At 49.3% G+C, this 15422-nt stretch overlaps 1 protein-coding gene across 3 annotated transcripts in view; it reads right to left on the reverse strand.

Annotated features, from left to right (window-relative positions):
- CLSTN2 (calsyntenin 2) overlaps positions 1–15422 on the reverse strand; it is a 615839-nt gene that overhangs the window by 15660 nt on the left and 584757 nt on the right. For all 3 annotated transcript variants that reach the window (XM_045503479.1, XM_045503480.1, XM_045503481.1), the window contains 3 exons: positions 12624–12790; positions 4040–4188; positions 1905–2122 (listed from right to left, as the gene is read on the reverse strand). In XM_045503479.1, the coding sequence (XP_045359435.1) occupies positions 1905–2122; positions 4040–4188; positions 12624–12790 (534 nt within the window). The remainder of the gene's footprint in view (positions 1–1904; positions 2123–4039; positions 4189–12623; positions 12791–15422) is intronic.

Genomic DNA, 15422 nt, shown 5'->3' on the forward strand with positions numbered 1-15422 from the left:
TTCAAGTGGCCTTTGCGAGGTTTCTGGAGATTTTTGTGAGTTTCTTGTCAGGTCACTTAAGGTCATCCTTACTCCTACTGCCCCATGTGGCTGGCTGGTTGCTCACACTAGGTAGGGGGCATGGTGTGGCTATTTTCTCATTGTTCTTTCATGACTGCATTACAGGTTCTATCTTGCGTCTATACTTCTCTGGATTCCCACTGTGCTGAAGGGACTGTGCTGGGCTCAGGCATTTAGGCAAATCAGCCATGGTGGAGCCCTCATGGAACCCCTGGTCTGGCTTAATTAACAGATAACTGCCACTGAGGGCTAGCCCACATGTACATTACAGGAAAGCATGTTATTGGAGGCTTACAGAGCAGGGGAGCCAGCCCAGACTAGGGATCAGAGCGGGAGGAGGGAGAGTAACACACATGGGAAGGGAGAAGGACCTTCCAGGCAAAGGCTAGAGCATGAGTAAAGGTGAGAACACGGAGGTGTGAGGGAGAGGGGTGGGCATGGGGAACTTGCCTGTCTTTGGTACCGAAACAGCACAACAAGGAAGGAGTCGGTAGGGGCAGATGATGATGCCGGGGTGGGTCACTGAGGCCTGGTGGCAAATGCCATTAGCCTGCTTATTGAAGGCACCCATAATAATTATTCTAGGCACAATAAGAGTAAGATAAACAAAGTACCAATAAGAACTCTTGGGCACGTGGCTCTATGCTCTGCCCACACCTCTCATAAACAGCAAGTTTATAAGACAGACACCCAGGTGATTGCTTTTCCGGCCACTGCCCGTCAGCCAGTGTCAGGCCTAGTGTATTCAGCCACTCTCAGTTACAGCCTGCAACCGTGGTGGTCACAAGCCCTTCCTTTTTCTGTCTGATGGTAGCTACAAATGAGGGGAAGGCGGAAGACCATAGGACTGAATGCACCTCGGAGTATAACTAGGAAATGGCCCTGCCAGGACAAGTGGTAAGACACCATCTATTTTTGTGAGCTAAGAAGGGCTGCCTTTTGAGGGACCCCATTCACTAGGGACCAGGGTGGTTTAAGGCAATGAGGATTTGGGATTACAGGAGCAGCCTCTCAGGCACTCTGGCCCACAGGCACCAGCACATCATCAGCAGTGCTTTTGGAGGGGGAGAGGGAGAGCTGGAAGTATGTTCCTGGAGGAGGCCACAAAGGACAGTTAAACAAGTATTTCCTCTGTAGATCTGGGCCCTGGGTTTCCCTTCCTTCTTTCTTTACCCTTCCCGTCACCCACCACTCTCTGCCAGCTGAATGCACTGTAGCTTTTCCGTGCAACTGAGTGTTTCTCCCTGGCAGATAATTCAACTTACTCCACCTCGGCCAGATGGATCTCCCAATGATGGACATGTTGGAAAGCACAATCGGGAAGTTTCTGAAGAGCTTAGACCAATGCTGCTGAATAAGTCCTTTTACCATGTGTGTATTAAGGTGCAGCTAGATTTTTTCTTTGTGCCTCTTTAGCTTTTCTCCTGATTATCACAACAATACACGCTCACTATAGAACCTTTTGCACTTGCCGCAAACTGAATGGGAACAGAGAGAAATGGGCTCTTACGCTTCTTGGAGAACAGCACGGTTAGCATTAGCCTTTTATTCCTGGCATTTTTCTGAGTATGTGTCAGTACTCTGTAATTTGCATCTTGCCTTCTTTCGTCCACCATTTGGTAAGTGCCCTCCCTCCAACATCCTAACACATGGGTATACGGGCAGACCCCAATTTGACAAGTGGTTCATTTCCCACCTGTTACTTATCTGCATTGTTTCCAGGTTGTTTGCTTTGCTATTAGAAATTCCCTGCTGTGGTGAAGAGTGCTGTCGTTCTCAAGCGTGACCTGATTCGACTGTGAGGACTGAAGGCCCCCGCCCCACAACCCAGTGTGCATCCATACCTGTGGCCTTTGGCTCACCCGGGGTCTCAGCTTTGGCGAAGGTGCTCACGATCTTGATGTCGGGGAAGAGGGTCACCCCTCTGGCACTTTCAAACTGGGCGGCGGGTCTCCAGAGGCGGTCTGTGCCACGGAGGCTGATCTGGGGCTCGATGGCCTGCAGCACCATCACATAGGCATCCACGTCGGGGACGCTGATACACACATCTTCTCCAAAGCACCTGGGAAAACAGCCGAAGTCACGGCACTGACGAGCAAGTGATAAAACCATCCATTGCGTGGCTGTGGACCAGGATCCCCCGCCATCTCTCGTTCTCAACAAGGTATCCTGACTGCCTCAGAGTCTCTGACAGTGTCAACAGACATTCAGACTTAAAGCCACATTAAAGTCAAAGCCAATAGCAATCTAGGGGCTTAGGAAGATCAGCTTGTGGGAGAAATGGGAATCTTCGATACCAGCAACAAGTAACTGTTAAACCTTTAATTATCCTTTAACAAAGCAATCAGTGGCAACATGAATTAGATAGCAACTGCTTCAGATGTGCATTAGGATTTGGTAAGCAAATTGTTGTCTAACTGGTTGTGTAGCGGCACCTTGCTGAGACCCCGGGGCTAAACTCTCCTGCGCTTTTGTGTGTTTTCTCTCTCTGAGGCCATCTCACAGTGTCCCTGTTGCAGCTGTACGGCTGGGTGCTGCTGACCACATTCCTTTCTCCTGATGCACGGCCACAGAAATATCCAGAAGGCAGAATGGTGTGACAACACAAGCAAGGCCTGGGAAGTTAGATAAGGGTCCATGGCCTGGCTCTGCCACCCCTGGGCTGGGTGACTGTGGGCAACGTACGACTCCTGTGAACCTCAGTTTCTCCATCTATACAATGGTGATGACAATAATTAATTACCTTTTAGTAGGAAGGATTCAAGGTGATGACGTACAGAAAAGAGGCTGACCCCAGAACCTGCATCGTGGAGCTCATGCATCATGTTGGCGGATCCAAAACCCTTATCACACTCTATCACTAGAACTCTATCACTCATCTAGGCAAAGACAGAGGCTATAATGGCGGCCCAGATGGTTGCTCTGAGAACGCTGAGTTGACTCCAGCTGTGGCGGCCATCAGCTTGTATCTCTTGGGAAAGTTCCTGAGAGAAGTGCAGTCTGGGTGGACATCATGCTGAGCCACATCTTCTTTGGGGTGGGCCAGATGTGGGAGTGGTGGTTGTCTCCTGCTCCCGACTTTGGCCTTTTCTGCACCAACCCCAGAAGGTACCCTGTGCCTCGCCAGTTTATGGAAACCTGGTCCCAGAGGTAGAGACTGGCCAGCCTAGTCCCTCTACTTGACTGCAGCTGACCTGGAGGTGCTTGCTCCCTGGTGCAGGCCTCCAAGGGTGGCCCTTAGTGTGAAGGTGGATGCACCTTCTCTGTCACTACAACTATTCAATCTAATTGCTGCCTAATCTAATGGCACCTATCCCAGGGCCCAGTCATGTGGCAGTCAGCAGCCTCATTCTTCCCTGCCTTGTTCCTGGCCTTCTGGGTTCTTCTCCTGGCTCCAGGGGCTGGGTGACTCCACTCCCACCTCTCAGGAGTTTTTCTGGGGGTCCCCCCTTTGCTGCCCTCCCAGGCGGTTGCTGTGGCTGAGAGATGACTTGACAGGCCAAGAAGGGAGGTATCCACAGATTTCACTAATAAACGGTCGCATCTCCTTAATGGAACTCTGATTCCCTGGGGACAAGAACCACACCCTCTTTTCAGACTCATGGTACTTAGAAGATCTCTACAAAGCTGGGCGATTTGAAGCTAATTTAATAAACATTTGTTAAGCACCTGTGTACCCACCAGCTATGGTACCCTGAGATCAGACCACTTAAAACCAAGCTTTCTGAGAATTTACAGAAAGCAGTACTACCTCAGATTCTGAATTAAATGGAGAATGCTGGATTGGTGTTGACAAAGCAATAGAACATTTTCTTTAAGAACAACAAGGGGAGAACACTGATTCACTGGGGCACCCTCACAGGGACAGCAGAGAAATTGAGAATTAGCTGAAGAAAGGTGAATTCTGTTTTGCCAGGGAGCATGCCCCATCCCTGCCACCTCAGCTGGGCCCCTAGTTGACCAGCACCTGTCTACTCACTGGACTTTGGAAGAGACTCTCAGGCGCCGCACACCTGCCGTCGGGAACTGCCTGGAGTTGATGTAGGAGACCTTCTGGAGGGCACGATTGATGTTCCCAATATCGTCACCTTCCATCACCAGGACGGACTGCGAGGGGTTGAAGTGGTACTAGAGGAGGAAAGGGGCATCATGGGGGAGAGAATGATCAGCGACGGAGCCCTCCACCTCCATGGACAGACCACAAAGGCCTGGTGTCTCCAGAGTGTCTGCAAGGGCAGCAGCCATGAGCACAGATGAGTGTTTTAACCCCTCAAACAATTCCCGCTCCGCCCCGCCCCCCTGGAGGGGCTTCCGGGCCTCCCCTTTAAGACCTTTAGGGGTTATAAACTCCGAAGCCATAGCATAAGATTCTGGATCCCCATCACAGGTCTCTTGTGATCTAGCCCTTGCAGGGTGGCCCATGCTCTGTGCTGCTGTGGGGTCCTGACCAGCCTTTCAGCCCTTAGATGGCCTGCCCCCTCAGCTGAGTGCCTGGAAACTTGGGGTTTTGCTCCTTTCACTGGTCTTGTCTTTGGCCTTGAACTCCTCCTCAGTTCACCCTGTGCTCCCCTTCCTGATTCATGGCCATCTTCTTAGCTTCTGACCTTAAAGCTCATTTTTTAGTTAACGGCTCTCCTTATATCTGATTCCTGGTCTTTTTTTTTCCTGGTGCTCCACTCTGCCTTCCCAAGAGTTTTGCTCACTTGCTGTTTACACTCTTGCCAGCTGTCCCAGGTCTGTTATCTGTTCATTTCACTCAGAGTCCCTGGTATCCCTTACTTGGTGAAGGCCCCGGGACTACAATGCTCTCCACCAAGTCACTTGAGTCCTCAAGACAGATAAACCAGATACAGACTTCTGCTTCTCTCTGCAAAGCCCTAGCAGTTACTCGTCTCCAAATGGAGCACAGAGAACTGCTCTGGTGCTGGTCTGACTTACTGATCTTCACATGCTTCTGAGCAGGAATTATTAGGAACTGTTGTCAGTAAGATGTCAGGAGCTTATCAGTGGATTCAGATTATGTATCCAAAGTTCATATCAGAGGAAAAGGAGATCTGGTTATCTATCTATCTATCATCTCTACACCCAACATGGGGCTTGAACTCACAACCCTGAGATCAGAGTCACATGCTCTTCTGACTGAGCCACCCAGGCACCCCTGATCTGGATATATTTTTATGCCAACATTTTTTTGGATAATATATTCACATAATTCAAATATATATATGTTCTAAGTGAAAGTGTCCATCTTATTCATATCTCTTACCCAGTTTCCAATATCCCGTCCCACAAGTAATCAGTGTTCTATTACTTTCTTAGTGGCAAATTGCATTATTGTTCATGATTACCTGCTTCCCCTCCCAGTGGGAGGCTTATACATGCCTGACCTATTGTCAGTAGACTTGATTATGTGACCTATGGAACCATTCCCTGCAAGACACACATTTTTCCCTTTTGTAGTCAGTAGTGGTCATGTGACTTGCTTGGCCAATGAAGTGTGGGCAGAAGTATTATTTGGTTCACACTCATGTAGACGATTTCACAGCTAGTTCATGGTTTGCCATGTCCCTTTCCCTCTGCCATGAAACCTGCCAAGTTCCCTTAGGGTCTGGTCCAGCAGCCTGGTCTCACAGTGCTGGTGATATGGATCAGAGCTGAAGCCAATCTATGTAATGGACATTAGGTGTGAACAATGACAACAAAAAGTTGGATAAGCCACTGAAATGTTTAAGTCACTTGTTAGAGCAGCATGACTTAGCCTACCCTGAAAGTTATATATAAGCATTCTTAGGAATATAGATTTCCTTTTTTCTCCTTTCTTCAACCAAAAGTAGCTTTTTACATACTTTATTGTACTTTGTTTCTTCACTTAACTCAAATCTTGGAGATCTTTCTGTATCAGTATATCATAAACTTTTTTTTATAGTTGTATAATATTCTACTGTGTAATTTTTTCAACCAGTTTGTTACATTTGGATTATTTCCATTCTTTTACTAATAGTTCCACAATGAATAATCTTGTACACATTTCATATGTATGCAAATATCTATGTATTGGATAAATCCCTCCATGTGAAGTTATTAGGTCCAACAGTATATGCACTTTTAAGTTTTGACAAATGTTGCCCAATTCCCCCTTGCTGGGGATTATAGATATCAACACATGCTCCCTCTCCCAGCGTATGGGAATGCCTCTTTTCTCAAAACCTCAACAACAGAATATGCTGTCATTTGAGATTTTTGCCAGCCTGATAGGTGATAAATGCTACCTTCATGTAGTTTTAATTTACCATTTAGTGTAGGTTTAATCTTACCATGAAGGAGACGGAGTATGTTTTCAGGGGATTAAGGAAAAATCCATCTATATGAACTTTTCCCTGACTTGGATGCCTTTTTAAGAGTTCCCTGTTCTGTGTCTGGAGGGCAAAACGAAGTAGATGTCCCATGAGCACTATTGATGATACTGACCCACATACAGTCTTGCAGCGTGGCCCCTAGCCAATCAATAGCTTCCACTTTGCCTCCTTCAACTATCATTTGAGTATTTTGTTACCTCCTCCTTGAGGCCACCCCAACTTCACTCATTTACGTCCCCACTGGGCTCCTCTAGTGCTTATCAAATGGCAGTATAATTACTGTAGTACAGTGACCACGAGCTCACAGAAGACAAGGACTCCAACTCCTATCCCTGAATTCCAGAACCTAGCCCTAGTGCCCTATAATCCCATCAGATGAATGAGTGAATGTTCCCCTTTGACCCACATTCTACTCCTATCATCTCCAGGTTACTCTCCAAAAGGACTTTTTTTCAGTCACTGTTTCCATAGTCATGGCTCTGTGGGAGTCATCAGTGCTTGCTAAACCCTGTTCACCTCTGCATCCTTGGCATCCTGGAGGCTACACTTGCAAAGGCCTCCTGCTGTGTGTGGGAGGGCCATGTGACCACGTCTGGCCAATGAGGTGTGAGAGGAAGTGAGGCCGGGCTTCCGGGCTGGGGCAGTCAAAGCCCCCTGGAATGCTCTAGCCTTTTTCTTCCTCCTCTTTGGTGGCTCTGGTGTTGTAGGCGGAAGCCCCACACTGCCTCCCTGGCTTGATGTCAGAGAAAAATAAACTTTTAAGCATTAAAACCATAGGGATTTTGGAGTTATTTGCTACTGCAATCGTTTTAAACCCGTTTGGAAAAATTGAGCTCCTCCCAGGCAGGATTCTTGCTTACCTAAGTCTGTGTGGCATCTTTGAAAGATCATGGGCTGTGCGGGTTGCAGTACCCCAGTTACAGCACAGACTACAGGATACAACAACTTTGGACTGCTTGCCCTTTCCAGACTTTATCTCCTCATTTAAAGTAATGGGGATATTAATACCTGCCTGTCTGGGGCTTAAATGAGATAATGTATATAATGAATCTAGTGTGTAAAGGGTGTTCAGTCCTAGATAGCTTTTATTATAATTCTTAACATTGTAATTATTTCTGCCCTGAGTCTTGGCCCACACAGGTATACCGCAGCCTTCACCGCTCCTCTTATCCTATGATCCAGTTCCCTTCTGCCCTCAATGCCCTGAGCAGGGTCTCTCTGATCTGGGAGATCAGAGCACCAACCCCTCTGTTGGGTGTGGGAGCCCCGGATATACGTGCAGGTGATGATGCCACAGTCATCTTCTCAGTTGGCGTCTCCCTTGCTATGGATGACCCACTAGCTTAGTGTGCTCAGCCATGGAGCTGCCCTGTTCTGAGTGTTTTGTAAGTCATTCGGAGATTCAAGTTCATTCTTCTAAAATACCACTTCTGTTCCCACGTGTTTTCATGACCCCCTACCTCCCCACAACCCTGCCCTGCACCATCCCTGCTATAGCAGAGTCATGGAGCTGTTGTTGGCTGTCTCTCCCAGCCAACTGTGAGCACCTCCAGGGCAGGGTCTGTAGACTTTTCCTCACGGTCACCACAGGGTCTAGCACACGAGACACAGGAGATGGAATGATAAGCCCTGCTGAGGTGGCTGATCTCTAAGCTTCACACAAGGGCTGAACAGGAACCTCAAACAGTTCCTTGAGGAACCTCTTCCAGAGGCTCGTATCAGCAGCATACTGTGGCAATCAGCAGGGGGCACATTCCCACCGCAGCCACCTAAGGAGGGGATGGGTTAGGCCATGTGTTGGATCTCCAATTAATACCCTAGTTTGGCTGCCTGACCATCCCCAGAGCTGCCACAGGGCATGAAGGTGGGCACTGGACTAGCAATAAATTTCTTGCAGGATCAACAAAACCTTCTACCAAACTAGGTTTTTTAATTTTCTTAATGTTTGTTTATTTTTGAGAGAAAGAGAGAGACAGCGTGAGCATGGGAGGGGCAGAGAGAGAGGGAGACACAGAATCCGAAGCAGGCTCCAGGCTCTGAGCTGTCAGCACAGAGCCTGAAGCAGGGCTCAAACTTCCCAACTGTGGGATCGTGACCTGAGCCGAAGTTGGACCCTTAACCGACTGAGCCACCCAGGCGCCCATGTTTTGTTTGCTTTAAATTGTAGTGTTATTAAACATAAAGAATTAAAAAAAAAATCAGGTTCTGTCTCTCTTTGCCCCTCCCCTGCTCTCTCGCTCTCTCTCTCTCTCAAATATAAAACATAAAAATTTAAATTGCAGTGTTACCAACCCTGTGGCATGACTGAGGTTAGGTCTCTGTGTAAGACACACAGTGGCATTAGCATTACACAGGGACAGGAGATGGCTTCCTGGGAACCCGGCAAGGGGTGATAGCAGCCACTTTCCTTTAGGAAGCTGTGCTGTGGCCATGGTGATTCCTTTCTTTGAGCTAAGAAGCTACTAGACATCCCCAAAGCTATGGCCCTTGGGAATAGTCAGTTCTCTTAGAGGGCCAGCCAGTATCACCAGGCACCTAGCAGGCTGGGAGATCAGTGAAATTCCTGGCCAAAGCCTAGGTCTGTTCCTCCAGGGAAGGCTGGCCATGGCACTCCAGGCACCTAGCCATTCACTTGGACGCCTGCCAGCCCCTCTGGGTTGGGCCAGATGAAGATTTGCCACATTTGAGGCTCCTCTGCTACAAGTGTCACCTGGTTTACCTTTCAAAAGAAGCTGGGGCAGCGTCAAGGGCAAGTGCAAGACCAGCCCAGTTGGAGAAGAGACCTGTGATTTTATTTATTAGATGTGCTAAGGAAGATCTTTATGTCTGTATCTGTATTTATCATCTTATCTACACATATATGTATCTTTCTTTTTCTCTCCCCCTCTATGTGTGTGTGTGTGTATCTATATATAACATAGAATTCAGTTCCCACAACATCACAACAAACTACACTTTATACATGAGGGAATTGGAGTTTAAAGGATTACATTCCTTTGCCCAAGGTCACCCAGCTAGTAAATATTCGTACTATGATTTGAACCTGAGAGTAACTTGTCCCAAAGTTTTTGCTCTTTCCCACTCTTCCACATGGTAGAAATGACAAATTGGCAGGGAGTATGTTATGAAAATCAGAACAGGGTGTTCTTCAGGAATGTGGCTATTCTACAGTGTCATGTATGGGTACGAGACAGTAACCACCCCAGCCATCTAATGACTCCAGCCAGGCTGGACAAATATTCAGAAATTGGCATGAGCCGGGGGAAAACAAGCGGAAAGAGGAACCGGGCCAGTCCTGTGAGCAGACGGAAAGTTTTGTTAATTAGAGACGGACCTCACTTCCTTTGACTAGCTAGGGAGGAGGGAAGAGGCGAGGCACAGGTAAGAGAGAACAACAGTATTCAGGAATGAAATGAGGGATCAATGGAGGAAGGACAAGGAGGAAGGAAGTCTGAGTGATTTTCAAGAATGCCTTCTACTCTGAGTTGCTGGTGTGGAGGAAAGAGCACAGACTTATTTTGGGCAAGTCCCTGAGTCCCAGTCTCCTTATTTCTGAAATGGGGCCATAACATTTAATCTGTTGTGAGGAGTAGGGCTAATGAACTTGGAATAGCCCCCAGTGGGTTCACCATAAATTGTGTGTCTTATCATTAACTTCCCCGCAGTGCTCTACTTCTTGCCAGCTGTGCTCTAAGGTTGGAAAAGGATCCTCTGTGGTGACTGCTTATCAACAGGCGGCCTCCTAGAAAGTTGGAAGAGTCTCCCCACCCTCCAGGGTGGTGTGTGCCATTTAGTTTACACCCCCTCTTTTCACAGCCTCTGGCTGCTCTGGAGAGACTACCATGCCTTTCCATTTATGATCCTAAGAATGTGTGGCTTTTCAGTCCAGTATCTTTGGTTTATGTGTTCTGTAGTGCCGGAATCCTGAAACTATGGTCTCACGCGATGCTCCACAGCAGAGCGGATGCAGCTCAGAGGCAGGGAGCAAACCCAGAATCAGACAGAGAGGGGGAAGGTTGGAGGACAGATTTCTGCATCACTGGGCTGACAAAACGCTAAGGAAACAACACAAACAGTTGGTCAAGGATCAAACCCTAGGTTCTACATGTGAGGGTGCCTATATGAAATGTGCCGCGAAACAGACCGTGGGAAAGTTGGCCTTTCCAGTAGGAGGCAGTCATGAACGTGTCCTTCAATGGCAGGTGATTAACTACTGAGTGCACCTGTGCGTGTGTATCTAATGTTCTGGAAAGCCATTCTTGCCTTACCCTGTCTGCACACTGCTCCCACCTTCCCCCTCTGACCCAGTTTCCGAGGTGAGCATCTTGCCCAGATCACGTTCCTTTGCCTACAGCCCTTCAGTGGCTCCCTTGTCGCTGACAGAAGAAAACATGTGTACACGTGAATATAGTTTACGGGGCCCCATGACATGGCCTGTGTGCAGCATTCTGACCACACTTTCTACCTCTCCTCCTGCAATTTGGGCACTGTTCCACTGGCCTTCTTGGAGTTCCAGTGCACAATGCAGGGCTCCCCAGCCCTCTGCCATCACTCGTGCTCTCAGATCTGCCTAGAGTTACTGCCCAGCTCCCCTCCCCTGGTTTTCTCCTGTTCTATGCCTACCCATCCTCAAACATTCTGCTCAGACCTCACCTCCTCCAGGAAGCCTTCCCTAACTGCTGCTCCCCAGGATCTGGAATTCTGGAGCAGGCTACCTGGGCTTCTATTCTGGCTCTGCTCATTACTAATTCTAGGATCTTAGACAAGTTTCCTTTCTCTTGCAGTCCTCAATCCCTCATGTGCAAAATAGGAATATCCACACGAACTTTGCCATAGGGTTGTTCTGGGCTTCAATGAGTTAACACCTGTAAAGCATTGAGAACCATGCCTGGCACTTGGGGAGGCTCAGTGCTCATAATCGTCACAGCAGTTACCACACTGGATTATAAACGTCCTCTTAGGCCACTGACTTCCCAAAAGATAAAAGGCTGGCAGTGTTCAGTTTCGCGTCTCCTCACCCAGCCCTGAACCCATATGTGGGTGTCTCTGGCATGTTTGCTGAAGTGACTGCAGCTTACAGAAAAGCATGGCGTGCTCAGATCACCAGACCCTCCAGGGCTCCCCACATCCGAGCCCCACAGGCCCCACTGGCAGTGGACATAAAGGCACTGTCTGCTGGAGGGGTGACTCCCGGTCCAGGATAGGTAGGCCCAGGGCAGGAGGCAGGTGAGGATCCTAGGGCTGTACCAGGTGCAAGATGGGGGTGGGGGGCACACCATCCTTGGGAAATGGCTTGTAAAGGAAGCCTCCACGGTTTGGCAGGGGCGATGGCTTGTGGCGCTGTCCAGGAGCCAGCCCAGGAGCCAGCACAGCTCCTGTGCTCCAGGAGGTAGGGGGTGGGCTGCCTGCTCTCACCGCAGACCCCTAACAGGGGTGTGTTAGGATCGAACAGGGGCTATGATGATGTTCACCCAGCTCTTTGCTCAGGTTCCCAGAGGCTCCCTGCTGGCCGGAGCTCCTAAGGTCCAGGTGAGGCCAGGACTACCCCTGCCTGTCCGGGGTGGGGACGGTGAGTGGCGCTCACTGAGGACAGTCAGCCATGTCTTGCCTCTCAGGAAGCGCTGTTCTCAGAATGCAGCTTTGATTCTTTTGTATCACACGGAATGTTTTTATTTTGCATAATCTGCTCACACTCCCTTTGCCAGAGATTGCTCGAAGCCCAATCTGTGCTTCAATTTCACAACATGAGACCCGGCGACCTCTGTATCTGCTTTCTAATTCCAGCCCACCCCAGGCTGACCTTCCTTCCTAATTTATATTTAACATGGCCAAACTTTTTATTCTATTTTTAAATATTTTTGAAATACATTCCTGCATGCTGCTTCTGAGCCTTTGGCAAATAAAACAAAAACCAATCAACCAACCCAGGAACAGCTGAAATACAACAATTCCCTTCTGGTAGGCATTGGACATGTGCCCGCTTTTGCGTAGTGAACTGATTATACAGGAGGCCTTCGTCTAGGAATTTCAGGACACGGCAGAAGCCCATCATGGAAGTCACGATCGCTAATCTCCCCACCTTTTCCCCCAGACCATCTCTGTGCAACTCCACACTGAGGACTCCATCTCCCGGAGTCCACTGGCACTGGGCAGCCACTGCCCCATAAATCAATGTCTTATTGGTGGGGATGCCCGCTCCTTTCTTACCTTTATTCCTTGGCCGAGACTTTCCAGAGAATTAATATCCAGCCCTTCCTTGCAGGCCTGCAGGCAGGAAATGACCTTCTGGCTCTCCATTTTGCCAGGGCGGATGGTGAGACTGGCCAGGCTGCCGTGGAAGAATTGAGCAAACCGCGGTTTGGTGACTTCTCCTCCTAGAAGTGAAAGAAACACGGTCATTTGCCCTGTGGAGATGAAACACCACTTCAAGGCCACCACCATCTGGCCAGGGGACCAAAGACACAGTGACTGCGTCCCCTCAACCTGAGCTTTTCCTTCGGAGCGGTGAGCTCAGCGGCCGCACTGCCGTCGAGAGGATATCATCTGCCGCCAATACCTTGGCACTCCCCAGCTGCACCTGATTTAGAAATCCTGGAATTCCTGAATTTTAAGCAGCTGCCTTCAGAGCCATGAACTGCTTTAGAAGACAGAAAGGGCCTAGAGGGTAAAGGTAGGAGGGAGCAGGAAGCGGCCACTGATGCCAGGCCTGCTGTGTGTCCGGCTCTCTGCTAGGGACTTCATCTGAACAAGCCTGCAAAGAAGGAACCCTCGTTTCCCACTGACACCTGAAGAAACCCGAGACTCGGCAAGGTTGAGGGACTTGCCCCAGGACACACAGCTGAACGCTGGAGCTGGTACCCTAGTCCCAGTCTGTCTGACCCCAAAGCTGGCCTTTGCTTCCCTATATTCTACAAAGAGGCTGGCAGGCAGTCAGGGAATCCTAGAGCCCTACATCCACGGCCTCTGGCTCTCTTGCAATAAATTGGTTTTGTACCCACTTAAATTCAAGCTCTTTGGCATGGAAGGACTTCCTTGATTCTGTTCTACCTCTGACTTTCTTCTCATTGCCTACATCTCGTTCTCCACTGTTCTATCGGCTGGGCCAAGTCCTGAGGTCAGGCCTGTTCTTCAGCACATGAGACTGTTTAATGCTGCTGGTCTCAAGTCCTCTCCTCTCATTTTCTCCAGGTCTCTAAAAGCTTCCCTGAGGTCTATTGGAATCCTCCTCCCCCACAGCCTTCCTCCTCCAGGAAGCCTCCCCCACAGCCTTCCCGGGGCCTAGGCCTGTTCCATCTCTGAGCAGCCCACACGGACAGCCCAGCCTTGATCTTGCTCTCCTGTTTGTTCAGCGGGGTGGCAGGATGCATAAGAAACGCGGCTGTGGGTCGAACTCCAGCCTTTCTAATTCCCGGGGAAGGTTTTGCAAATTCTCAGCCTCTGCTTGCTTGTAGGGGACAATTCTGGGTTTTGCCTCCTGGCTCTCCCGCCCTCTCTCAGAAGTCTCCTGCAGTGTGTCCCCAGGGAAGTGTGCTCCAGTGAGACACCACCACCGAGGGTGAATTTCTGACAAGTTCTACTAGACTAGAAAGCTACAGTGACTTCTCTGCCCTCGACAAGCTACTCTGAGCCAGCAGAGCCTGGACCTTCGCTGGAGAGTGGGGGGAGGGGCTCTCCCCTGGTCACCCCACCTCAGCCCTGGGGTAGTAGAGACTTCTAATACCTGCCTTCCTTTGTTCTTCAGAGTTCTACTTCTCAGGGGCTAACCCTTCATTATTCCAATTCTCCGTTAGTTAATAATTCTTTATATTTACCTGTTGAAACTACGGTGTAGTTTTTCTCTCCCGATTGAGTCCACACTCAACACCCTCTACATTTGCACACATACTTTGCTCCCGCTTATTCCTCTTCCCCCTAAGGCACCACCCCCAAACTGCTTACATTAGGCAAATCCCATCTCCTGTCCCCTGCTGCACACAAAGCCTTTCATGAGCCACCCTGCCTACCACGGTCTGGGTCCTGAACCCCCTGCTCACTGTGTCCTCTCCTTGCCCTGCGCCTTGGAGCGCTGACTTCATTTTCACATCCCCTCGCAACCCAGTGTTGCTAATGGTTTACACGTGTGCGTTTTATGTCCTCAATAGCCTATTACTGTGCTTCTCAACCTTGGCTGCGCATTTTAATCATCTGGGGATCTTTAAAAAGTCAACCTGATTCTGGTGCTGGGTCCTGCCCCGAGAGATTGTGACTTAATTGGCGTGGGGAGTTTCAGAAGGTCCTCAGGTGTGTTAAACGTGAAGTCAAGGTTAGGAATCACTGGCTAGAAGCTTCGTAGGTTGGGCCTCCTGCACGCCCCTGTGTGATCTCTCTCCTTTCTGCCACCCGCCGGCTTACCCTTGCAGCCCTTTGCACGGTGCTAGAATGTGTTTGTTTAAGTCTCTCTCCTGGATGGCAGGGGGCACTCATGCATTATTCATTTTAATGAAGATGATACTGAGCAGGTATTAGGGGCCGAGGGCTGCACCAGGCACTTTGCATAAGTTGACTCATTTATTCCTCTCAACAACACAGGGCCTCTGTGTCATCCCAGCATCCTGCACCCTGCCTGGCACCCAGCAGACACTTCAAAACTGTTTCCTGAACTAAAAGAGACGGCGAGTTAATGCCAGCAGAGTACCGGGCATTGTGGTGTCTCCCCAACATCCATCTCTCCTCTGCTTTCTTGTCGCAGCGCCCAGAGGTTTGGCCGAGTGGACTGGAATTCCAGGGATGGATTCTATTTAGTCACGGCGAATCAGGTTTTCCTGTTTCCCTTGCTCTAGTGACTGACTCAGGTGTCGACTTGGGACCCAGTACCACGACGAAGCCAATCGGTGCCTGCGTCCACTAAATCACAGAGGCTGGCCCAGGAATAATCATGAGACCAAATTAGGCCGATGAGTTGAGAGGAGAAATTAACCAGCAGCCTTTGGGAAAAGAGCTTTCATTTTCTCTCCAGAAAGTTTCTGG

Source organism: Leopardus geoffroyi, chromosome C2, assembly GCF_018350155.1.
Source record: "Leopardus geoffroyi isolate Oge1 chromosome C2, O.geoffroyi_Oge1_pat1.0, whole genome shotgun sequence".
Classification (NCBI taxonomy): domain Eukaryota; kingdom Metazoa; phylum Chordata; class Mammalia; order Carnivora; family Felidae; genus Leopardus; species Leopardus geoffroyi.